Here is a 26,821-nt window from a genome sequence, read left to right on the forward strand (position 1 = left end):
AATAATGACCGGAACGGCGCAAATGGAATGACATCAAATACATGGAAACCATGTATTTTATACCATTCCACTTCTTTCCACTCCAGCCATTACCACGTGCCCCATCTCCCCAATGAATGTGCCACCGACCTCCTTCTATAAGGTTGGCTTCTTAGCGTTCATAGCCATGGTTATGGTTAACTGACCGCAGAAATTTAACTTAAATCACAGAAAATAGATGTTGTGGTGGCAGCTGCAGAAAAGTACTCGGTTTACAAGGTTTTTCTGCAGAAGAGTTACAAGGTGTATTGAACGATAGTGTCCCGTCCTCACAGGCTCCCGGCTTGGTGTACGATCAGATAGGGCCAAAGTAGTGGAATAGTGGTAAGGTTTTAAAGAGTGTAGGGTTAGTTGGTAGGACAATTTTTTTCTTCCCTTACCCCATCCCTCTTTTTTGTCACAGTGGGGATTTCTCTTTTGAGAAAAACTCTTCCTCTTCTTTGTGACCCGAAAACCCATAAGTGATCGGAGAGTGTATCAATTCGTTGGTAGACAAATGGAAGACAGCCATTCACTCCTCGATTGCCTCCTTTAGGCGAGGAAGCACAAGTGTATCCTACCTGAGTCCTTCACTGAAAAGCTTTGAAATCTGCCACACCCCCTTTAAATCAGCTATCGTTTTCTGGAATGAGAAAAGCATACAAACATTTAAAAACGTTATGCTACGTATCCTTTCATGTATAAAATGTCTTGCAAATTCGTTTGTATCACTTTATACATTTATTTTGGGATTCCACCCTGTAAACGTAATTTGCCTGATGGCGCGTGATTGGAGGACAGTCTCATTTCATAGGAGCGCATTTTAGCCCACGTTCCCTCTCCTCGCCGCCTCTTCTTGATTACCTTTGACCTTTTTCATAAGGAGGCCAGAGAGAGGACACCGGAGTTGATACTATCTTAATTGAGAAAATTAATGCTCCAGAACAGTAGATGGACACACAGTAGGTGGCGGCATGTACCTCTAACGTTTGTTTGCGACCTCCATAATACAATAGAAGAAGACTTTAAAAAAAAAATATATATATATACTTTTTTACGTTTGAAGCTACATTCCAAACCGGAAGTTACCCGATTTGCTCTACAGGCGGAAAAAAACTGAAACATAGGAAGAAAACAGACAAATAGTAGCAACCTAGCTACGCTCCTATTTAGCTAGAAGTCTGAAGAAATTAGCCAGTATACTTAGCTCGATATAATTATAATTTTTTTTATCAATACGCTTTTGTATTTGCGTGTGCCCTGTGTTCATCCAAGCCTGTCCACAAATATAACAGACGGGTCACAAATTGAACAACCAGGCAGGAGGTTGAACTATGCAAACGCCTGTCTTTTCCGACGAAAGGAGAGGGCAGATGAAGACTTTAAATCAGCTAGCCAGCAAGCTTACCATCCTTTAATTCGTCTTGTGATATTTGTGTGGTTATTACTGTCTTTATTCGAGAACAATAGAGATAGGCAACTACCGTTGTTACTAAATACGTGCCCAGAATTGTCATTCATTGACGGCCTCCAAGCCCCGGGGCTCTCCCCCGGCCGGCGACAGAAGCATGGCAGGAAATCCGAGGAGGGGCGCGGGTCTCATCGGCTTGATGAAGGACGCATTTCAGCCCAATCACCAGCCTCTCCAGCCTCCCCAACCTGCGGTGGTAGACAAGAAAATGGTGGAGAAATGCTGGAAACTTATGGATAAGGTAGGTAACAAGCCATCTAATTTCCTCAGGTGTTATGTTAAGTCCTTTTGATAGGTAGTGCAATTGTCCATTTAAATAGCCAGAATACTCAAAATATGAAATGCAAGGTTTGCAAATGTCCATAGTGTAGCAATAGCAAAACAATAGGACAGTGACCTTTTCATATGCGGTGAGAAATTACCACAAGACTGATCATGCTAAGTCAAAACTATTTATTCTGCAAAAAGAAGGTAACATATTCAGGCATTTTTTTATTTATACAATGGGCTCCAATGCATTGTTCTCCAAATGGCCACAATTACCAATTATGCTGATTGGGCAATTTTGACTTAAGCAGAGTGTACAAGTTGTCTTTGGCAGGAAAACACTTGCCTATTCAGTTTCACAACAAAGTCTGTTTTCAAAGTCTGATGAACTAACCATCAGGTGGTTATTACATCCTTCCTCTTTTGCTCACTCACTCCAGTTTGAATGAACACAAGCGTACCAGTTCCATGTGTCAAATGGCCTATTCAGATATTACAACAATATCAAGTAGGCCTAAACGGTATTATTTTCACATGTATTTTACATTTGACACAACTAAAAGAAATCATAGGCCTTCAAAATGGTATGTTTCCTTTCCTACTGCTGGTGTGGTAAAAATATCAACTATATTTTCTACAAATCAAATTTTAATGGTTGGGTACACTTATTTTGCAGCTGTTATCACAGGTTTAGCGAAGCGCTTATAAACAAAGATGATAAGGACTACTTGGTGTACTTTCAAAAAGGACAGTTGAGACACGAACAAGGTACTAGCTAGGCCTGGTTGGGTGAACCAGCTGAAATATAAACATCAACCAGACTGTAAAAAAAAAAAAAGAAACGTTTAATTTCACACAGATGCATGTTGGAGAAACACGTCCAGGTTCCTCTGAACTCGTCTCATCCTCCCGTTCCCACGCAGGTGGTACGTCTCTGCCAGAACCCTAAGGTGGCACTGAAGAACAGCCCCCCCTACATCCTGGACCTGCTGCCAGACACCTACCAGCACCTCCGCACCATCCTCTCCCGCTACGAGGGCAAGATGGAGATTCTCGGGGAGAACGAGTACTTCCGGGTGGTGATGGAGAACCTGACCAATAAGATCAAGCAGACCATGAGCTTGTTCAAGGAGGCAAAGGAGCGCATGTACGAGGAGAACTCTCAGCCCAGGTAAAATGTCGGAGGATATTGAGCCTGCTGGGTGCCAGTCTGTTTCTGCTTTAGCCAACTTGTTGTTGTTCAGTTTTAAGGCTAGAACCAAACTTGAATAGTAGGCTTAGTTCCTATCAAAGGTTTCGTTTCTCGTTATCAAGGTGACTGATATGTCTTATTTTCAAAGAGTTTCTCAAGTGATTTCGACCACTTGCGGGGAGGTAAAAGAGCATTTATACATGTCTCAGCAGTGTTAACCTACTCTTGAGTGAAGCTTCAAAATAGGAATGCCGTAGTGGGAAATGCTGTGTGATCAGTGTTTTCTTCCAAGAAACTACCCCACACCTCAATCCAATGTCCTATGAATAAAGCACATGTTGTGTTATTTGCAACGATTTGTAGCCATTTACACACAAAAAAATACTAGAAAATAGGAATTGGACATTTTTTGTTATTTAGGTGAAGCTAACGTTCTGTAAAGCTGAGTGATGCAAGAACCACTAGGCTAAATGATGAGCAGATCTGTTTAGGGTGTATTTCCTCTTTTAATCAAAAATACACTACTAAGCTGAAACCCATCCTGTTTACTTCAGGTTTCAGTGAAGCAATCATAGAACTGTAATCTCATTCTAGTTCTGTGAATGCAATGATGCTATTAATTCTTCTTACTCACAAGTAGCACAAGTGCATGAGCCATTATAGGAAACGGACGTGCTAGTACTTGTATACAACATGAAATAGTTTGGTCGGAAAAATAGTTTTTTTCTTAAGGTGAACATCTTCTAAACAAGTATTCGGAGGAATGTAAAAAAAAAAAAAAAGTATAGCCCCTGTGAAAACTTATGTGGTCTAAAGATAAACCCACCAGAATGTCTCCAGCATATACCACCACACAGATTACACTTCTAAGAACCTCATCACACTTTATTACAACTGAATGGGTGAGCAAGTAAGATGAATGTAATTGAATCAAACGCAATTGCTTCTCTATTGCACTTTCCCTTTGATCGCCTTTAGTGAATACTCCAGTTGGTATTGCATACCAGTCCCCACTCAAAGGCATTGCTTTAGTAAACTAATGTGAATTTAGTATCCAATCCTAAGCGGCTAGGCTTATACTACCTAGCCTAAATGTTTGACCAGGGGGTGCCAAAGTCAAGAGAATGCATTACCATTAGTCAACCTCGGGGATATATGAGGTTTGTTTGAGGACCTGATTTGCTAAGATGAGATATAAGATACCTTTTCTCCATAGGCGAAACCTGACCAAGCTGTCGCTGATATTCAGCCACATGCTGGCTGAGCTAAAAGCCATCTTTCCCAATGGTCTGTTCCAAGGAGACAACTTCCGCATCACCAAAGCTGACGCCGCTGAGTTCTGGAGAAGGTCTTTTGGTGATAAGTGAGTTTTTTTTTTGGCTCATCTATTATATAAAATGTCCTTAAAATTAAACTTAAACGCTTAACCAAAACATGCCTGGGGATAATTACTACTTTTGTATCACTAAACGCTTTTCCCTCTGTAGGACCATTGTTCCATGGAGGACGTTCCGCCAGTCTCTTCATGAGTTCCACCCCATCAGCTCAGGCCTGGAAGCCATGGCTCTCAAGTCTACCATCGACCTCACCTGCAACGACTACATCTCCGTCTTCGAGTTTGACATCTTCACCAGGCTCTTCCAGGTAATGATTTGCATGCGTTTGCATTTATGTTTCTCAAACTCAAGTAATGATGGTGATGGATGCGTTTGTATAACGCTTTTCCAGGTGCCTAAAACACTTTAGATTGATTGGGGGAAACTCAACTCATCCACTAGCCAAAATAGTTTTGCACCCATTCCACCACCAATATATAGGGAATGTGCTGTCACTGCTCCCCGTTCCTTTCCTGAATCACTCACTATCATATTACTTTGGATGAGAGCGTCTGCTAAATGAATACAAAGTGACTTATAGTAAGTGCTTTCAGGACCACTTACTTTGACATGGTCATCCAGTCATTGTATGCATAATTAAGTAACCACCCTAAGCAACTTGCGTCTCTGCCATTGGACGTTTCCAAAAATGGATGTAGCAACTAAGGATTCTAGCTTTAAGCACAACGGTAACTTTATTACCTTCTACAGTCACAAAGTTGTTTTCTCTCTGGGGTGCCAAATCTATACAGAGCTCAATTGCTGTGTAGAAAGTTCACTGTAGAAGTTAACAAAACTGTTGGAGGTGGCTAAGGAAAGGCCTGTGACACCACTGTGTGGGTGGTTAATTTCAACCATGGGTACCTTTTTTTAGGCCATAAGGACATGTGAGTACAAAGGTAGAAACAGCTGCTCTATCATTATTTAGGGTGGGGTGGTTAAAGTTCAGTCAGTACGTGTTCTATTGAACGTATCCTGACTGTGCGTGGCCTTTACAGTAGTTCCCTCGACTGTGTGTGCACAGAGGCCACAAGTGTTTCCACAGCCTGACTCCGGGCAGACTGAAACCAAAATGACTTCCTCAAATTAGCCTTGAGATGTGAACTGGAGATGCCTGTAAATGTTTAACCAATATAGTTTGTAGTGCAGCAGTGGTTACCAGCCAGTGGCCCTGGAGAGCTACTGGGTATGCTGGGTTTTGTTGCAGCCCACCACTAACGCATCAGCTTGAATATGATAATCAATTAATCATCAAGACATTGAGGGGATTTAGAGCTGGGCTGGAAGAAAATCATGCACGCCCTGTAGCTCTCCAGACCATGATGGGTGACCACAGTTGTAGTAAATATCAGGTGAAGAACAAAATCAAATGTATTTATTAAGCTGTTTTTACATCGTCAGATGTCATAAAGCGCTTATACAGAACCCAGCCTAAAACCCAAAAAGCAAGCAATGTAGAAGCACAGTAGCTAGGATAAACTCCCTAGAAAGGGAGGAACCTAGGAAGAAACCAAGAGAGGAACCAGGCTCTGAGGTGTGGCCAGTCCTCTTCTGGCTGTGCCGGGTGGAGATTATAAGAGTACATCGCCACTAAGGCCAGATTGTTCTTCAAGATGTTCAAATGTTCATAGAGGACCAGCAGGGTCAAATAATAATCAGTGTTTGTAGAGGGTGCAACAGGTCAGCACCTCAGGAGTAAATGTCAGTTGAATTTTCATAGCTGAACATTCAGAGGTCGAGACAGCAGGTGTGGGAGGGAGAGGGTCTGGGACAAGATAGCTTGTCTGGTGAACAGGTCATGGTTCCATAGACACAGGCGAAACAGCATAAACTGGATCAGCAGCACGAACAGGTGGACTGGGGCCGGGGGCAGACGGGAGTCATCCGGCCAGATGGTCCTAGGGCTCAGGTCCTTCAGGAGGGGAGAGAAATATGGGAAAATTGGAGAGAGCATACTTAAGTTCACACAGGACACCAGATATGACAGGAGAATTTCACCAGATAGGACAGACTGACCCTAGCTCCCCGGCACGTAGACTATTGCAGAATAGATACTCCGACGATACCCATGGACAGAGCCAACCAGGCAGGATATAACCCCACCTAATTTGCCAAAGCACAGCCCCCACACCACTAGTGGGATATCAACAGACCAGGGCTGGTGGTCATGACATTTTGTCAGCCGGTGATTGTCAAGAAAATAACTGCCGGTCTCATGGTAATTGACCTTTAATTTACATAAACACATTTAGCATCTCCTGGCTTCCAAGCATAGCCTACAAGTCACTGATGCAGGTCTTCGGATCATCTACATTTTAAAGTCTAATAAATCCATGTAATATAGCCTTCACCATCACGATAAATCCATTATTTATTTTAAACGGGTCTAAAGAAACATGATATGAAGAAAATATAGTCTATTTCAGAAGAACGGAATAGCATACGGTACTCTGAGTCGTCCTTATGTTAGACCCTGATCTGGCTATGCCATATGCCTGTGGGCTACACTAGTTCATTTAGCAGACAATATTTGCTTAGAATTCCGTGGCATTATTTTATAGTATAAAGAATACAATTGAACATAGCTGAATAAAATAGAAAGGATATTTTCTCCAAATTATTTGAGGGAGTGCGCACATGCGGCTATTCTGTTATTTATGTAACTTTAGTTGTGATACAAATGTTGGGCTATATGTTTAGATTTTTAATAGTTTCTAAGGCTGCATGATGTGACTGATGGTGATTTGAAAAATGTTGCATGAAAGGCATGAGCTCTACTTTTTTTGTTGTTGCGCAGGCTGTACACACTTAATCACTCTCTCACAATTTGATAAGCACTTGATAATGCCTCGAATTTTCCGTCTTCATCCCCTTTGTGTGGCCTTAATGCCCCCTAAAAAAATTGGTGCCTTTTGCAGCCCGTGCCCTTAGGCTGAATATAATAAATATAATTTGCTTCTCCCAGCTGCCTGCAGAAGCACCTCTCCGTCACGTGATCGGGTCTTTCTCACAGGCTACAAGGGAAGACAGACACATCGGGGTGCGTCCTTATCTAATTCCGAAGCACATATTGGAAGAACTGTCCACATTTAATTTGTCAGCCAACAAGATGATTAGGCCTAACGAACACCAAAAGCATTAGCCTATATTAATCTACTATACCCCATAGTACAAAAGTCGATCTACTCTATTTTGTGCAATAAATAAATATTCCAAATATTATCTGGGACAGTTGTGGGATGCGATAGATCCCAAATTAATACAACCACTAGCATCAAAAAACCTGTTTTAAGCAATGAGCCTGACACAACAGATGACAAAGTTTATCAACATTTTAAGATAAACGATTAGGCTATTTCTTCACATTATAAGCGCAGCAATGCGCGCACGTCAGTAGGCTATAAGCGCTAACGTTCCATTAGCAGGAAAATACCTTTCTCAAGTGACCACAAATGCGAATATGCATCTATTGCTTTTATTATAAAGGTGCATTTTTATGGTGAAAATGATCTTCTCCAAACTTGTAACTCAAGCACTGCGTATGTATGCCATTTAGCTTCTACACCCTTTGTAAAGCAGATTAATGTGCTTTATTTTAAGAAGTTATTTGGCCACTTTAGTTGTGATACAAACATTATCGAAACATATAGGCCTATGAGCTAGGCTACATGAGCTATAAGTTTAAAAAGTTGCAAAAAAAATAATGCGCAATTGCCTTTAGCTGGGCATCATAATATATACAGTTGAAGTTGGAAGTTTGCATACACTTAGGTTGGAGTCATTAACTCGTTTTTCAACCACTCCACAAATTTCTTGTTAACAAACTATATTTTTGGCAAGTCTGTTAGGACATCTACTTTGTGTATGACACGTAATTTTACCAACAATTGTTTACAGGCAGATTATTTCACTTATAATTCACTGTATCACAATTCCAGTGGGTCAGAAGTTGATTGTGCTTTACACTAAATTGACTGCATTTTAAACCGCTTGGAAAATTCCAGAAAATTAGGTCATGGCTTTAGAAGCAATTTGATAGGCTAGTTGACATAATTTGAGTCAATTGGAGGTGTACCTGTGGATGAATTTCAAGGCCTACCTTCAAACTCAGTGCCTCTTTGCTTGACATCATTGGGGAAATCAGCCAAGACCTCAGAAATAAAAAAATTGTAGACCACCAAGTCTGGTTCATCCTTGGTAGCAATTTCAAAATGCCTGAAGGTACCACGTTCATCTACAAACAATAGTACGCAACTATAAACACCATGGGACCATGCAGCTGTCATACCGCTCAGAAAGGAGACATGTTCTGTCTGATATAGATTAATGTACTTTGGTGCGAAAAGTGAAAATCAATCCCAGAACTACAGCAAAGGACCATGTGAAGATCCTGGAGGAAACAGGTACAAAATGTCTATATCCACAGTAAAACGAGTCCTATATCGACATAACCTGAAAGGCCACTCAGCAAGAAAGAAGCCACTGCTCCAAAACCACCATAAAAAAGCCAGACTACGGTTTGCAACTTCACATGGGGACAAAGATCGTACTTTTTGGAGAAATGTCTGAAACAAAAATAGAACTTTTTGGCCATAATGACCATTGTTATGTTTGGAGGAAAAGGGGGGATGCTTGCAAGCTGAAGAACACCACCCCAACCGTGAAGCACAGGGGTGGCAGCATCATGTTGTGGGGGTGCTTTGCTGCAGGAGGGTCTGGTGCACTTCACAAAATTGATGGCATCATGAGGTAGGAAAAGTATGTGGATATTTTGAAGCAACATCTCAAGACATCAGTCAGGAAGTTAAAGCTTGGTCGCAAATGGGTCTTCCAAATGGACAATGACCCCAAGCATACTTCCAAAGTTGTGGCAAAATACCTTAAGGACAACAAAGTCAAGCTATTGCAGTGGCCATCACAAAGCCCTGACCTCAATCCTATGGAAAATTTGTAGGCAGAACTGAAAAAGTGTGTTCGAGCAAGGAGGCCTAGAAACCTGACTCAGTTACACCAGCTCTGTCATGGAGGAATGGGCCAAAATTCACCCAACTTATTGTAGGAAGCTTGTGGAAGGCTACCCAAAACGTTTGACCCAAGTTCAACAATTTAAAGGCAATTGCAAAAACCAAATACTAATTGAGTGTGTGAACTTCTGACCCACTGGGAATGTGATGAAAGAAATAAAAGCTGAAATAAATCATTCTCTCTACTATTATTCTGACATGTCACATTCTTAAAATATGGTGGTGATCCTAACTGACCTAAGACAGGGAATTTTTACTAAGATTAAATGTCAGGAATTGTGAAACTGAGTTTAAATGTATTTGGCTAAGGTGTTTGTAAACTTCCGACTTCAACTGTAATTCACAAGTTATAGGCTATTGTCACCCATCAGACTTTTCTTGATTTAATCTTGTCTTTACATATACTGAATAATATGTGTTGAATTTGTTTTGACTTGGAATGGACCATTATCATGCGCCTGTCTCGAAACAGGGGCAGCAGGAAAAAAGATCTGTCACCTATGCACTTAAATAACGATTGGAGGATGCTTTTCACGTGGTTAATTTTCATGCCAGTCAGGTAGGCTATACTCCTGTTGTAAAGAGAAGCAATGTGCTTAACATTAGTAAAGCTGAGAAATAAATATAGTAGGCCTAGCCTATAGAAAGCTGATGGGATCATCCTCTTTTTAATAGATGCCATCACTCTGTTTTCACGCAATTGCAAAGCATATAGAAATGTTGCGCAACATGAGCTCATGGGCTCTCATCAAGTGTTTGATTCGATTTTTGATTACATTTGCATTGCTGTCAGAGTGATTAGAGGGACAATAGAATGTTGAGTACCAGGCAGTTAACAAGTTTGGTAGGCTACTAATGAACATCAGAGCTTGGAGAAGCCTAAATACCGTGACTAAACGGTCACGTGGAATTTGAACTCATGACTCGTGACAGTCGGTGTGATGGTAATACGGTCACTGTAACAGCCCTACCACCAACTTACTACCCACAAAGATCTCCTCCACCGCACGAGCCTGAGGGGGTGCAAAGCCGGACAGGAAGATCACATCAGTGACTCAACCCACTCAAGTCGAGTATTGCGATTAAAGCCTGCCACGATGTGATGCTGCTCTCCTAGGGACGTTATGGAAGAGCACTAGTAAGCCAGTGACTTATTCCCCGTAATCGGGTCAGAGGCAGAGAATCCCAGTGGGAACAAGTGTTTTTTTAAATTATCAACTAGGATTATGATTTGTTGTCAGGGTTTTGACCGTGGTTTGTGTGTTGTATTGTGCAGCCGTGGTCATCTCTCCTGAGAAACTGGAACAGTCTGGCTGTCACACACTCTGGGTACATGGCCTTCCTCACCTACGACGAGGTCAAGGCCCGGCTTCAGAGGTTCATCCACAAGCCTGGCAGGTAAGAAACACACACACTTGCATGCACTTCGATACACACTAACACACAAACAGTGAGGCACACAGACCATCCAAATACATCATGTACACTCACAACTCCCCTTATTGACCACACACACCGCACTGAATGTTAATCTCAAATCCAATTTTATTGGTCACTTACACATGTTTAGCAGATGTTATTGCGGGTGTAGTGAAATGCTTGTGTTTATAGCTCCAGCAGTGCAATTATATCTAACAAGTAAAATCTAAAAATTTCACAGCAATACACAAACTACACAGAAATCTAAAGGAATGGAATTAAGAATATTTACACTACTGTTCAAAAGTTTTGGGTCACTTAGAAGTGTCCTTGTTTTTTGTCCATTTAAAATAACATAAAATTGATCAGAAATACAATGTAGACATTGTTAATGTTGTAAATTACTATTATTATTACTATTGTAGCTAGTTAGGACATTTCTAAGTGGCGCCAAACTTTTGAACGGTAGTGTAAATATTTAGACGAGTAATGTCAGAGCGGCGTAGACTAAGATTCAGTAGAATAGAATTCACTATATACATATGAGATGAGTAATGCAGAATATGTGAACATGATTAAAGTGGCCAGTGATTTCAAGTCTATGTATATAGGGCAGCAGCCTCTAATGTGCAAGTGATGGCTATTTAACAGTCTGATGGCCTTGATAGAAGCTGTTTTTCAGTCTCTCGGTCCCAGCTTTGAGGCAGCTGTACTGACCTCGCCTTCTGGATCTACCGTTCGTCTGCCGTTCATTCGGCGTGCTGTATTTCAGGGATCATTCTACATGTACAACTGGTTTGCAAATTACGGCCGGCCCTCACACACCACACTCTGTCCCAGTTATATCTTTAGACTGAGCTGCACTCGGCTGGGCCAGTGGGCCATTGGCTACGTCACTGCAGATGGGAACATTCTGCAGACCATCCCCCACAACAAACCCCTCTTCCAGGCCCTCATTGACGGATACAGGGAGGGATTGTGAGTACCATGACATAGCCAAGATGAAAGAATGACCAACTACTACCTTCTCTGGTTCAGTCAAGGCGTTTGCTGAATCTGTTATGAAGTTTCCTCTGAAAATGGTTGAAATCAGTTTCTATGACTAAACTAAAGTCACCACAGAATTGCACATTAGTTGAAATAACAGGAAATCATACAGCCTGTGGCTTCAACTGGCCATTGAAATGTTTTGGTTTGTTGCTCTCTCTGTCCAGCTACCTGTTCCCAGACGGCCGGACCCAGAACCCAGACCTCACAGGGCTGTGTGAGCCCTCCCCACAGGACCACATCAAAGTCACACAGGTCAGAAACGTCCACAAAGTACAGGTCGTAATTCAGACTTCAGATTCACTTGTGTGACTCAAAAGTTTGCTTACTGTAATTTTCCATAGCTTACAACGCCCTGAATGTACATTTGTATAGTTATTCCGATTTATGTCCGTCTTTCTCAAGTCAGAATGCTGTCTGTTTTAGATGGATGTTAACTAAAATCAGAAAAGGAAATATTTGTTCAATTGTAGTATGCATGCTCTGAGATATTCTGACATTTCTGTTGTCTCCTTTCTCTTCTCTGTGTTACAGGAGCAGTACGAGCTCTACTGTGAGATGGGCTCCACATTCCAGCTGTGTAAGATATGTGCCGAGAATGACAAGGACGTGAAGATCGAGCCCTGTAGCCACCTCATGTGCACCTCCTGTCTCACTGCCTGGCAGGTAGGTCCCAGAGTTGCTTCACCCTGAAAGAGCGTCTATTGTTTCACTCACGGATTTTATACATTTGATCTAGATTTAGTCTATTTTGGTCCTGTACTGTTATTCTCCCCTCTTCCTCGCCTTTCTTTTTTTCTCTTTAGGAGTCGGAGGGACAGGGCTGTCCGTTCTGCCGCTGTGAGATTAAAGGCACGGAGCCCATCGTGGTGGACCCCTTCCGCCCCAAGAACAACGGCAGCGGGGCTTCCTTCGCCAGCTTCCAGGGGCCCTACGGGGCGGAGGGAGGGGGCTCCCTGTCAGTCTCCCCGAGCAACGACGAGGACGATGACGAGCGCCTGGAGGACCCCCACCTCAACATGAGCAGGCTGGCCTGCACCAAGGCAAGACTTCCTCACCCCCAGCCACCATCTGGAATCAGTCAGACTTTGTCATGTTCTCTCTCTTTCTCCTACACACCATCTCACAACATAATTGTTTCCTTATGTGCTCAAAGTGAAAAGGCAATCTGTAAAAGACTTGGCCGTTTTCAGAATTCGCCAATCAGATACACCACCCAGTAAATCAACAACAACAAAAACAGCTCCATCTATAAGTTGTAGAAACAGTTTGACCTCGAGTTTGTTTTAATGTCTCCCCTTTGTGTTTTCAGGTAGAGCGCCCACCCTCCCCTGTGACGCCACTGCCCCCCGTGCCCCCCCGGCTGGACCTGGTGCCGCAGAGGCCCCCCAGCTCCCCAGGGGCCCTGGGCCAAGGAGCCACACCCAAGGCAAGTGGAGGACCTAATCCATCAATCACTTAATCGAATTCAAGCTTTCTTATGTATATAATGGTGTGTGACCATGCATGTCATGGGACATTTACATTTGACTAATTTAGCAGACACTCTAATCCAGAACGACTTGCAATGAATTTACAATTATAAATTGCATCCAGTCATATTAATGTCTGCTCTCCCCAGATTACAGCCCTCCACAGAGACAAACCTTTGCCTCTCCCTCCTGCCCTGCGAGAGTTACCCCCACCTCCCCCACCCCAGCGTCCCTCTCCCCTTGCACCCACAGAGGGCCGGCTCCAGAGGAGACCCCTGCCATGCACCCCTCCGGAGCCCAACTGGGCCTCTAACTACATGGTTCCCCGGCCTGTTGCCAAGGCCCTGCCACATACCAACGGGCCCAGTGACAGTGACTGCATCCCCAGAGCAAAGCCGCTGGCAGCGACCAACGCTATCTACTCCTTGGCAATCAGGTATGGCATTTGTATAGATATGGATAAAATATGTGTGGATGTAATGTAGATGTTCAATTTTGATTAGTCGCTCAGGTCCCAGGAAAACATTCCCCACACCAGTACACCACTGCTACCAGGCAGGATGGGGCTACGGACTCATGCTGCTTACACCAAATCCTGACTCTGCCATCAGCATGATGGAACATGAACCAGGATTTGTCGGACCAGGAAATGTGTTTCCAGTCCTTGTTTTTTTTGGCCCTTTTTTCTCCCCAATTTCGTGCTATCCAATTGGTAGTTAGTCTTGTCTCATCGCTGCAGCTCCCGTACGGATTCGGGAGAGGTTGAGAGCCATGCGTCCTCCGAAACTTTACCCAACCAAGCCGCACCGCTTCTTGACGCAATGCCCACTTAACCCGGAAGCCAGCTGCACCAATGTGTCGGCGGAAACACCGTACACCTGGCGATCGTTTCAGCGTGCACTGCGGCCGGCCCGCCACAGGAGTCGCTAGTGCGGGATGGGACAAGGAAATCTCTCCCGGGCAAACCCCCCCCTAACCCGGACGACGATGGGCCAATTGTGTGCCGCCCCATGTGTCTCCCGGTCGCAGCCGGCTTTGACAGAGCCTGTACTCGAACCCAGGATCTCTAGTGGCACAGCATGTGCCGCCCCATGTGTCCCATCCCCCAGCCTTAGACCACTGTGCCACTCGGGAGGCCTCACTGATGCCAGGTCTTCTTGGTTTTAGATGACAGGAGTGGAACTCAGTGTGGTCGTCTGGTGCAATAGTCCATCCAAGACAAAGATCGATGAGTTGTGCGTTCCGAGATGCCGTTCTGCACACCACTGTTATACTGCGCCATTATTTGTAGGTTTGTGGCACGCTTGTTAGCTTGCACGATTCTTGCCATTCTCTTTCGACCTCTCATCAATGATCTGTTTTCACCCACAGGACTGCCGCTGACTGGATTTTTTTTTGTTTGTTGCACCATTCTCTGTAAACCCTAGACACTGATGTGCGTGAAAATCAGTTTCTGAGATACTGGAACCTGCGCACCTGGCACCGACGAGCATACTAAAGCTCAGTCGCTTAGGTCACTCGTTTTGCACATTCTAATGTTGTCGAACAGTAACTGTATGCCTTGATGCCTGTCTGCCTGCTTTATATAGCAGGCCACGTGACCACTGTGTAGGAGCAAACCATTTTCGTGAACCGGGTGGTGTACTTAATAAACTGGCTATATTCCTTGTTTGTGACTCATGGTATGATTGATCAGCAATTCAAACGCGTCATATGTATTACCTGCCTCAGTGTCTGTCTGTGTGTCTGTCTGTTAGGACACCTCAACGGGCGGCTACTGGTGAGAAGTCTTCTGGGAGTGACGAGGAGAACGAGTACATGAGCCCCACCTCTCTCCCTTCAGGAGGACCCTCCTGGGCCATGGCGGGGGCTGTCGTGCCACCACCGCCCCAAACCACTAACCACGACTCACGGTGAGCACTCAAGAATGTCACTATGAGGTGGCCCAGTGGATTATGATTGTACCATCCTAGATGTATGTAATTCCTGAATGGTTTAAATCTCTAAAATCAGTACAGGGTCATGACTACTGTTTTTCTGATGCCCCTCCCTCTGCCCGCCATCTCTCCCTCTCTGTTTCTCCATCCCTGCTTCTTTCTCTCTCTCACCTTCCTTCTCTCCTAGAACTGTGATGTGTGATGTGGACTGTGAGGACCCTCAGGTGTATGAGTCCATGTGTAACATCAAGGCCCAGGCTAGTGCTGCTGAGCCTCTGCCCTCCCTGCCACAGCAGCCCCCAGAGTCCGGTACATAGAGATAAATTAAGGATCTCAATTCTCATCTTTCTGATTGCACATCAAGTTGCATGAGTCATACCTTTGTACAATCAGAAAACCATCATCTAACTTGGGCTTGAATCACAATAAAAAATTGCTACTCTATACCTGCCCAGAAACCTACTATCGCAATGAATGTGGCCACGATTGGATAACAGTTCATTTTGATCCCCACCATTGATCAGGTTATCTTGTTAAGCCAGTTATCATGCATAGAAAATGTATATTCTGTATTTGGGGTATTAAAATCACTTCATCTTTTTTTTATCCCTTGAATTCTCTGTTTCCATCCAGACTACCTCATTCCACCCCCTGCGGTTCCCCTGCACCTCGCAGTAGAGGAGATTGAGGCAAAGGATGTGTGTGATTATGACTACCCCCGACCCCAGGCTCCCCCGACCCCCGCCAGGCGCACCCTCTCTGATGTCACCGGCACCTCGGCCGCCTTCAGGTGCCTCTCCATGGACAGCCTGTCTACCATGGATCCCTGTATGTAGCTTAGCATTAGTGTTTTCAGTCCTTTCACTCTCTTGCTTTATGTTAACAGTGTTATAGTTATCAAACACCATCTCTCCTCTCTCTTTCCTCTCTCAGCTATGTTTGCACCAGGTCAGGACCCCGAGCGCCCCCCTAAGCCCCTCCCCCGCCGGGTCAACTCAGACCGGCAGCCCCGCCCCCTCACCCCAGAGGCCCTGCCCGCTGCTGCCAATCCATCAGCGGGCTCCAGAGGAGCATCCGGAGGGCCCTCTCCAATTCCTGGTGCGGAACTACCCATCAACGGGGAGATAGAGCGTCTGATGAGCCAGGGCTATTCGTTCCAGGACATCCAGAAGGCCCTGATGATCGCCCAGAACAACCTGGAGACGGCCAAGAACATCCTGCGCGAGTTTGTTTCCATCCCTTCCACGGCCCACATCCTCACGTAGCAGCTGCAACACCACACCCTATATCCTTTACCCTTTGTGCCATAATGGATAGCATTTCTGCTCCGCTAGTTTTGACAGGTCTGGAAGTGCTGTATCTTGTAAGGGAAGGAGGGCTCACCTTGGTCCCATGCACAGGCATCTAGTGAGAGAATCTAAAGAGAGGGAGAATGCGTCGTGTGGCCTGTGTACGGCCAAGCCTTTGAACCTTGCATGGTCGTTTGCGCTTGCCTCCAGTCTTATTGTGTGGATCTAAGCATTTCCTTGTTTCTGGGTACAGCGTAGAGTAAACCTAGCTTTACACTGTGTTCTTAGGCTGCAATGTCTCGCAAGGAATAGTTTGAGACTTATTGTGCAGCAGCAGTAACTGTCGTCGGGGCGTACTTGACTCATGATTCCCCTCCCCTCGTACATACATTTTGTAGCTAAATACGTCAGGTGGAGACTAAAGCGTTTAATTCTGTGGTTTGTGCTAAAGCTAACGAATGTGAATCTTGAAGTTGCATTGCAGTATTACAGGGCTCCATGTCATACATTTCACTGTATTGTAGTAAATGAAGTAATGATTTTTAAAAATTAAGAATAACTCCAAATTGCTTTAGTTCCTGGTTTATTGATGGTCTTATAATATATAACAGTCTGACGTGTACGTAATCTTGGAATGTACAGTAAATGTACAGTAATGTACAATGTAGTGCAAACATTGACGGATGAACTAACGTAACATTTATCATATTTGTAATTAATTTTTATAATTGTTTTAATTCCACCAGTGGTAGTGGTTTCATGGTTAAGCCTTATTGTTAATTATGTGAATAGCTTGTATATTTTAAAGTGACAGTGTGCTTTTTTTAATGTTATACTTAAAATTAAGGGAGTATATGTGCCCTATCATAATTTTCCTAGCCTAATCTGTATTTTTTTCACATCCACACTATTCATTTTCCAGACAATAGCATATTGATTGGGCAGAGAAGACAAAGTGATCCAAGTCATATACAGTTATATATATATATATATATATCACTCCTTGATATTTAGTGAAAGGAAATACTTAATTGGCACTACCTCAGACTTGATTTGCTGCCTCCTCTTGTACAACGTTCTTGTTACGTTACAAACAGACCATGACCCCATCGTAAGTTGGCAAAAAAAATGTAACTTTGTTAATGCGTTTTCTTTGTACCTACCTTGATTAGCAGGCTTTTTCCCCCAGGGATGTGGCTTTGACACATTGAGAATCTGTTCATATATTAATAATTACATTTATTTCCTTTGAATTTGAAACCCGGTTGGACAGAGGGAGTTTTTGTCATTGTCCTCTTGACTCAGGTACACAACAGAAACTGAACAATGTGTAGTGATATGCCAAGGTTGTATGGGGACTCACACTCCAGAAATGTTAGTTGTAAATGTGTTGGATTTAAAGCCAAAAGCATTTAAAATACAGGTTTAAATCGCATATTAGTAGTAAATACTTGTAAGGTCATTGTAAAGAATGGCCATGATATTTCTGCATCTGTTTGTTTCTCTTGATCTCATTACCGTTTTAACTTCTTTCAAATTGTAATGTACGTTGACTGCAATTCCTTGATCATGAACTTAAGTGCCACTCCTTGTGAAAATGAACCTGAAATTGTTCAAAGTAGTACTTTGTAAGCCCTCTGCTTTCCACTGTCACTCATATGTAGACTCACCACAAGAGGGCACTCTGTCATAAGATATTGCTGTGGTCTCTGACTCCACATACAGTGCTCAATAGTTGCAGAATTTACTGGTATACTGTAGTACAGTTGGTACTTTGTCATTTGATCTAAGATCCAATGTGAAAATGTATGTATGGTATAACTCATTGTTCGCCTAACCGTTTACATACGGAGAGGCTTTTTTCATTGCCTTGTTATTGCATGTGTAGATAAAATATTGTATTTATTGATTTTAATATACTCAGCATTCATTATGTTGCCATGTGTTCATGCCTCAGCCATTAAATATTTTAAAATAAACCATATTTTCTTTAAAATTTGATTTGGTATATTTTATTGAAAAATATATAAATAATATTGTAGTCCTGGAAAAATATTGTGTTTATAATGTAGCTCTAGAAAATAACATTTTCCAATCTGGTAACAGTAAGGGCATTCAAATACAGATGAAATGTGCTGTTTCTACATGTCTAGACTCTTTTGTTGAACCTCCTCCAACCAAGCATGCTCTCTATGGAAATCTGGAGCTACTATACTACTCACTCCAGCATAACAGTGGTTAGCGGGGAGAATTCTCTCCTTTCCCCCGTCAATCACATTCTGGGTCTCTGATATAGACCATACTGAGGTGTATAGTCAGTCATATTTTGGCTGTTGTGAATTAAATGTATTTTCAGTCATGCCTTAGCCACTGAAATGCACTCGTAGTATGTTTTCAATTCTCTGCTGTAAACCTTTCTTTTAAATATTTTGTATAAAGATGACAATGAAAAAGCGACATCAAATTTAACTTTTTTATTTGGCATTTTCTTGCAAAAAAGAATTATAAAAAATGCAAGCATCAAATCACAAGAACTATACTTAATTTACACACAGTTGCAAAATCAAAATATTACAAAACAATGATAAACTGCTGGTCCAAACATTTTTGTCCACCAGTAGCTGTTCCAGATAGTCATAACATATCAGTCAAAGAAAGTGGTTGGGATGGGAGGAAGCAGGTTTAACTTGATATTTTCTGAGCCAACTGCATAACATGCTGTTTTCACTGGTGGTGTTGGCTAACGGTGAACCTTTTTTACATCATGTAGGCCAGTCATCCACAAGCTTTTCCTTCTGTGTTGGGATCTGTCTTGGGGTGACATAAATGAACGAAACTAAAACACTCCTATGTCCAGACCTCTTCCTTCCATAAGCATCACAACACTACACTATAACACAACTAAACCAGACTGAACAAAAAAGGCACACAGTTGTCATACTACTACCAAAGGTCCAATATCTGCAGTCCAATGGCAGGATGAAAGCTGGCTGAACAAAATGTATTACATTTCAACTAAACACTTACAATGACCACTAAAATATTACCTTTGAAGGCAATGTTAGGATCACAACATACACTATTTGTACAAATTGAACTCTAACATATCACCATTCCGTAAATGATACAAATCAGAGCAACAATTCTTCCCTGCACACAACTTACAATAAGCATCCAAAATGGATCACACACAAAATGACCTTCAGGTCTGCTTGGTGCTCACCCAAACACAAAGAAATACACAGAGCACATAAGAAAAAAGAAAATATTCAGTGTATCTTACATTTTCAAAATGAGACAAATTTCCACAGGCACTGCAGATTATAAAACAGTAGGCCATTTAAAAAAAGACAGTTGAAGGCCATGGCTACAAAGGTTCTTATGCTACGATTACAAACAGTACAAGAGCTTGACAGTAGTTCACAAGAGAATGACCCATCCGGATGGGCGAGTTTTCCGGACTAAATTTAAACGGCTGTTGGCATGGCGTTTCGCCATTTACATAACGGTGGCAAAGCATTGGGCCACTACTGCTTATCTGACATGACAAGCTCACTGGTTCCCTGATTTACTTTAGGCTTTCTCTCTTCAGATAGGCAGCTCCAGAACTTATGTCTTATGATGGAGTATAGCTGTCAAAGATTTTAGTGAGCCAATATAGTGCTGTACACACACTCACAATGTATGTCTCTCTAAACATTACAAAGGGTAATTGGTCCAATGTCAACAGATTAGCATATTATGAATATCATATTGATATCATGAATGATTAATGGATAACAAATTATTGCGTTATAATTGTGTACAACAGAGCTTTGAAGAATGTAGAGTTGTAGACACAGTCTGATTATTCATCGGATCAGGTCTTGAACACCAGTATACTTACTGCATGTTTCCAAAAGAAAAGTAAAAACAAAAAACATAAAAACACCAACTGGTCCACTGATAGTAGACCATTCACAAAACTAACCAGCTTTGCATAAGCTTTGGCAGACAACAGGTCATGTATACTGCCACAGGTCACATACTTCTTACATCTGGATGTACATGTAACATAAGTAAATGGTGATTAGAGTAGAAGAGGAGAGTCCTGTAATTCAGTGGTGTGACTGCTGGAATATGTCAACACGGATTGAGGATTTAGATCCACCTTGCCCCCGTGGCAGGGAGTTTTAGTGTGGGGACTTAAAGGGCTATATGTAATATTTTTCCATTGTAATTTCAGAAAATGTCCTTAATATATGTATAGTTATAGTGGAATGATAGTTTCACAATATTTATTTGAATTTGTTTAACAATCTGCCTACACAAAATTGCATTCAAATGGTGCAGCCGTATTGGCTATCAAAAGACAGACCATCTCTTGTTGTCAAATTGACTGAAGCCAGCAAATCCTGTATTGTCAATTCAACAACGGACCAGTCAATTTGACAACAAGAGACGGTTCGTTGTTGAATTGTTACATGCAGTACCTTTAAGCTTCCACTGATGCCACTGATAGTGCTTAAGAAGACATAACAATCAGAAAAGAAACTGAGGGCTCTATTTAATCCGCATCGAGGAAATTCAGCTTTACAGCATGATTGTAATTTAAAGGCAATGTTCTTGCTTTAGCTGAGACTGCATTCACGGTAGACGCTGCTTATGTCGGCTCAATCGGGAATGATCTTAACATTTATATTGTGGAATCTGTAACACTTCAGAGTTACAGATTGAATAGAGCCCTAAGAGGGTGAAGGTATGAAGAGAGAACCCTTGGCCTGACTTGAGTGACATTTATGGTCAAATCACCTCCATAAGATAATGTTGGAACGCCTAAACATGGATGAATAGTTAAAGCAAAATGACACCATAAACAGATACTACCATGAAGTTTGAAAGGTATGTGTCAAAATATCTTAAATAATGAAATATATATAATATATACACTTTATAAAGTTTATAACGCACAATTAATGAACATCATCGTACACTTGAAAACAGCAAAATCAAATCAAATCAAAAAGGCTTTGGGGAAACGGTACAAAAGAAGAAACAGTCAAACGGAGCAATCAAAACATCCTACAAACCTCTATCATATACCTTCAAATCTGTGGTGTGTTCCTGTGTGGTTTTGGCCAGATATGGGGAATACTGCTGAACACAGAAGAAATGTGGGGAAAGTGATTGATTGAGTCCTAATTATAAAGTGATTGTGAAAGCTGATTTTTCCAAGGCTTCTAGTAGTCTAGCCTTGGATTGTGGGTGGATGTGGTGGGGTGGCGAAGAGCTTCGGCTGGCCACGTCAGAGCTCGGCCCTCTGCATATGTCACTTCCTCAGATCCATGTACTTTACTCCAGGGAAAAACACACACGGAAATGTATGGGGGAGAGGGAGAAAAAAACACCAGATAATGTCAATTCGGTGAGCCATGGAAGATTCAAGAAATACATTAGACAGTAGGCTACTTCTGTTTAGCGTATAGCTTTCGTATCCATAGTTACCTGGTCGCTGGGTCCATTCTTGTCACCGTTGACGCCCTTCAGAAGTCCGGCATCCTCGGTCTTGGTGTTAGTCTTCATCTCCACCACAATGTCATCTTTGTTGGGGTTCTCCTTGGTGCTGTGGATGGAGAGCACACTCAGTTTACTCTCAAAAGTCCTCTCCAGTGAGGACAGTATCACATTCTTAGAGGAAAAAATACTAATTTATGGAGGATCATATAGAATACATTTACATAACACTTTTTCAAGTGCTCAGAGTGGTTTACATTGTAATTTACCCTAACACACTACAAATGTGTAGCACCTACCTTATAGAACTAGACACAAAACCTGGCCCTAGACCAGTTGTTAAAGTGCAATACTCACATTTCCTGCTTGCCAGAGCGGCCACAGGGGATCTTTCCCTTCTTGTGGAGGAAGTAGAGCACACTGCCCAGGATGGCCAGCAGAAGGATACAGAGGATGATAACCACAATGATCACACCATTCCCCTCAGCTATATAGACAGACAGACAAACAGACAGAGGGGAGGGCAAGCTCAGGTTAATGCTTACACCCGTTCACCAATCCGATAAACTGGGAGAATGGAGAATGATCATGGAGAATCATCCAGACATGATAAGGGTAAACACTTCCTGGTCACCTGTGCTGACTACACGTGACCAATGACCCATGACCCATGACCCATGATGTGAGAGTGCCCTTAGTGTAAAAAAACAAGTGAAAACATCCCTAGACAGACAACATATACCCAAGACGTAACAAGGCCAAAATGACTCGTACAATAACGTTTTCAGATTTGCTACATCAGCAGTTGTCAGAAAGTGGTTACTGTAAATAACCCAGCCATGACCCCAAAGAGAAGGCAGAAGCAAATTCAGAAGCATAGTGGCCAGGGATGGGTGGCCCATCCTCTTCTTGCAGTACCAACAAAAATAGATGTAATAGTAGGACAAAACGTAGAAAGATGTGGAGGATAGTAGCCACTAGCCAGGATAATCCACTCAGTAACATTTGCCACTGTTTTCCAGGGAGTCCTGGGATCCAGATTGTAGAACAGTTGTAGAGTATGGAGCTATTGGTAATGAATTATGGCCAAGTCATAAGAAGCAGATTGGGAAACAAATCAAATGTCAATTTCCTGGTTCTCTGACAGAATGTCACAATAGATGTAGTTAATTTGTTGTGTTTGGAACATTGTACAAATGACTGTATGTTCCCTACAGGCTGGTGTGGTTGTTAATGTAAAAGTGGGTTTGAATATACACATTAACTTCCCAGCTTCAGCTCTATTGCTTTGTGAGTGAGTGCTCCAGACACTGGGCAGAGAGAGATGGGAAATAGCCCTGGCCTGCCCCTGTGACAGAGCCATCAACATTTCAGTGCAATCCCCCCAGGAGAAAATTAGAGAGTGCTACTACCTACCAGAGCAATTAACTCCTATATTTAACCATGCCAAGCCCTCGTTAAAAGGGAAACAATAGTCTGGGTGTGGATTTATGAGAATTTCTATTGCAACAGCTCAATAAAACAGTGAGACAGCGCATTAACTTCCCCAATAATAAGTAAATATAAGTGATTTTGGCACTCGACCACTATATTTTGGAACTCGACCACTGTTGTTTTGCTCTTTTTTTCCTGTTAGATTTGTCTCTTTCAGACAGAATTTTAAATGTACCCGCAGGCAATGAGCAGAGCCAATCCTCCCACTCATTCCAGCGAACACTTTGCCCGTATGAAAATCATTAATTATTTAGTTGCCTCGTTGGCTTATCCTTCATTGTCTGGGTTGGTGTGCATTCAGAGAGAATCAAACAAAAGTTGAGAGAAAGCAAATGAAAAAAATCTAAAAGTTCTTCTCCACTAGATAAGAGTGATCTAAAGGTGACGAAGAACAGAAACAGTGTGGGAGTGTGGTTCAGTGGTAGTGCTGAAGCCTCCAAAGCACATGTTACCCATAGTGACATGGGTAGGAATTCCACCCCACACATTTGTGCTGTTTCTTCTCTGTACTACTTCCAACTGTCTAAAAAAATGATAAAATATGCTCCTGTTCTCCTTTAAAAAAAAGATGAGGAGAAACAGAGATCAGCAAGAACAAAATAATAGCGAGATTGCTGTCTTACCGGGGGAGTAGGGCGCAGTTGAAGTGACCATGGGAACTGTGGACAAGCAAAACAACAATTAAAATGTAAGACCTTCCCATCAACAATATACATTAGTGAGCTGTTTAAAATAAAAATGCATTTTTATTGTGGGTGTGGGGAATTGCTCATAAATATCAATTTTGGGGGTGGGTAAACGTAGTTGTCCTTGATCCTAAAACTTTCTCACTAAAGCATACTTACCAGAGGTCCACTGTCACGCTCTGATAATAAAATGATGTTCACTGCGAGTAAATACAGCTTTGGACAGTTAGCTCACAGTGATAAGGTGCTGAGTTCCTGACATGTATTGCCAGTTGTGGTGTAAGTTCAAATCCCCCATGTGGGGCAAAACAAATATTTTAAATGTGGACTCATATTTATTGCGGTGTCGGGAAGAAAAGTGCAATCATCACCTTGAAAATTAAGATTCAATTCAACCTGCATTTTTATGCGGTAGCTCTTTTTTCAATGGTCAAATTAACTCACAGATTGGTCTTGGGTACTGTACAAAAACCTACAACTACTACCGGTGTGACCCCTTTCCCACAGGTATGCTTTAACTTTTAAGAATTAGAAGTGTGTGGGCATGGGACAAATATTGCAAATAAACGATTTGAACTCACAATTTGTGAACTATGATGCAACTGTCTTAGCGGAATGCACCAGCAATCAGTCATAACAGTTTGGAAAAAATACAACAAGTTGACATTACCACCATTGTCATCTATTTCTTGTTACATCTGATGGATGTAGCTATGAATATAAACATATAATCCTCATAGCCTACATGTTTTTTTTCTTTGTAAAAGCACATACAGTTAAGTCGGAAGTTTACATTCACTTAGGTTGGAGTCTTTAAAACTCGTTTTTCAACCACTCCACAAATTTCTTGTTAACAAATTATAGTTTTGGCAAGTCGGTTAGGACATCTACTGTGTGCATGACACAAGTAATTTTTCCAACAATTGTTTACAGACAGATTATTTCACTGTATCACAATTCCAGTGGGTCAGAAGTTTAAATACGGGCCTCCCGGGTGGCGCAGTGGTCTAGGGCACTGCATCGCAGTGCTAACTGCGCCACCAGAGTCTCTGGGTTTGCCCCCAGGCTCTGTCGCAGCCAGCCGCGACCGGGAGGTCCGTGGGGCGACGCACAATTGGGCTAGCGTCGTCCGGGTTAGGGAGGGTTTGGCCGGTAGGGATTTCCTTGTCTCATCGCGCTCCAGCGACTCCTGTGGCGGGCTGGGCGCAGTGCGCGCTAACCAAGGGGGCCAGGTGCACGGTGTTTCCTCCGACACATTGGTGCGGCTGGCTTCCGGGTTGGAGGCGCGCTGTGTTAAAGAAGCAGTGCGGCTTGGTTGGGTTGTGCCTTGGAGGACGCATGGCTTTCGACCTTCGTCTCTCCCGAGCCCGTACGGGAGTTGTAGCGATGAGACAAGATAGTAATTACTAGCGATTGGATACCACGAAAATTGGGGAGAAAAGGGGAGAAAATGTATTTAATAAATAAATAAAAAAAAATAAAAAAAAAAGTTTAAATACAGTAAGTTGACTGTGCCTTTAAACAGCTTGGAAAATTCCAGAAAGTGATGCCATGGCTTTAGAGGCTTCTGGTAGGCTAATTGACGTCATTTGAGTCAATTGGAGGTGTACCTGTGGATGTATTTCAAGGCTTACCTTCAAACTCAGTGCCTCTTTGCTTGACATCATGGGAAAATCAAAAGAAATCAGCCAAGACCTAATAAAAAAAATTGTAGACCTCCACCAATCTGGTTCATCCTTGAGAGCAAATTCCAAACGCCTGAAGGTACCACGTTCATCTGTACAAACAATAGTACGCAAGTATAAACACCATGGGACCACGCAGCCGTCATACCGCTCAGGAAGGAGCCGCGTTCTGTCTCCTAGAGATGAACGTACTTTGATGCAAAAAGTGCAAATCAATCCCAGAACAACAGCAAAGAACCTTGTGAAGATGCTGGAGGAAACAGGTACAGAAGTATCTATAGCCACAGTAAAACGAGTCCTATGTTGACATAACCTGAAAGGCTGCTCAGCTAGGAAGAAGCCACTGCTCCAAAACCACCATAAAAAAGCCAGACTACGGTTTGCAACTGCACATGGGGACAAAGATCATACTTTTTGGAGAAATGTCCTCTGGTCTGATGAAACAAAATAGAACTGTTTGGCCATAATGACCATTGTTATGTTTGGAGGAAAAAGGGGGATGCTTGCCAGCCGAAGAACACCATCCCAACCGTGAAGCACGGGGGTGGCAGCATCATGTCGTGGGGGTGCTTTGCTGCAGGAGGGACTGGTGCACTTCACAAAATAGATGGCATCATGAGGTAGGAAAAGTATGTGGATATATTGAAGTAACATCTCAAGACATCAGTCAGGAAGTTAAAGCTTGGTCGCAAATGGGTCTTCCAAATGAACAATGACCCGAAGCATACTTCCAAAGCTGTGGCAAAATGGCTTAAGGACAACAAAGTCAAGGTATTGGAGTGGCCATCACAAAGCCCTGACCTCAATCCTTTAGAACATTTGTGGGCAGAACTGAAAAAGCATGTGTGAGCAAGGAGGTCTACAAACCTGACTCCGTTACACCAGCTCTGTCAGGAGGAATGGGCCAAAATTCACCCAACTTATTGTGGGAAGCTTGTGGAAGGCTACCTG

The 26,821-nt window shown here is 42.7% G+C and overlaps 2 protein-coding genes across 3 annotated transcripts in view; one reads left to right on the top strand and one right to left on the bottom strand.

Moving 5' to 3' along the window:
* Positions 1 to 936: 936 nt before the first annotated feature.
* Positions 937 to 18,656, top strand: LOC129818548 (E3 ubiquitin-protein ligase CBL-like). Its single transcript, XM_055874565.1, has 15 exons — positions 937 to 1,730; positions 2,680 to 2,927; positions 4,165 to 4,311; positions 4,436 to 4,592; positions 10,625 to 10,746; positions 11,608 to 11,745; positions 11,982 to 12,069; positions 12,349 to 12,480; positions 12,621 to 12,857; positions 13,127 to 13,243; positions 13,436 to 13,722; positions 15,044 to 15,199; positions 15,411 to 15,532; positions 15,857 to 16,051; positions 16,157 to 18,656. Exons 1-15 carry the CDS (start codon positions 1,587 to 1,589, stop codon positions 16,486 to 16,488), a joined length of 2,622 nt encoding a protein of 873 aa, XP_055730540.1. The 5' UTR covers positions 937 to 1,586; the 3' UTR covers positions 16,489 to 18,656.
* Positions 18,657 to 18,971: 315 nt separating this feature from the next.
* The window catches only part of LOC129818553 (cell surface glycoprotein MUC18-like), a 76,441-nt gene continuing 68,591 nt past the window's right edge, over positions 18,972 to 26,821 (bottom strand). The window contains exons 13-16 of one of the 2 annotated variants that reach the window (XM_055874589.1): positions 24,123 to 24,158; positions 22,363 to 22,492; positions 21,997 to 22,114; positions 18,972 to 21,841 (exon numbers count right to left, since the gene is read on the bottom strand). In XM_055874589.1, the coding sequence (XP_055730564.1) occupies positions 21,821 to 21,841; positions 21,997 to 22,114; positions 22,363 to 22,492; positions 24,123 to 24,158 (305 nt within the window). In that variant the 3' untranslated portion in view covers positions 18,972 to 21,820. Of the gene's footprint in view, positions 21,847 to 21,996; positions 22,115 to 22,362; positions 22,493 to 24,122; positions 24,159 to 26,821 lie in introns of both variants that reach the window. The other variant, XM_055874580.1, reaches the window with a different exon arrangement.

This window comes from Salvelinus fontinalis, chromosome 2, assembly GCF_029448725.1.
Source record: "Salvelinus fontinalis isolate EN_2023a chromosome 2, ASM2944872v1, whole genome shotgun sequence".
Lineage (NCBI taxonomy): Eukaryota > Metazoa > Chordata > Actinopteri > Salmoniformes > Salmonidae > Salvelinus > Salvelinus fontinalis.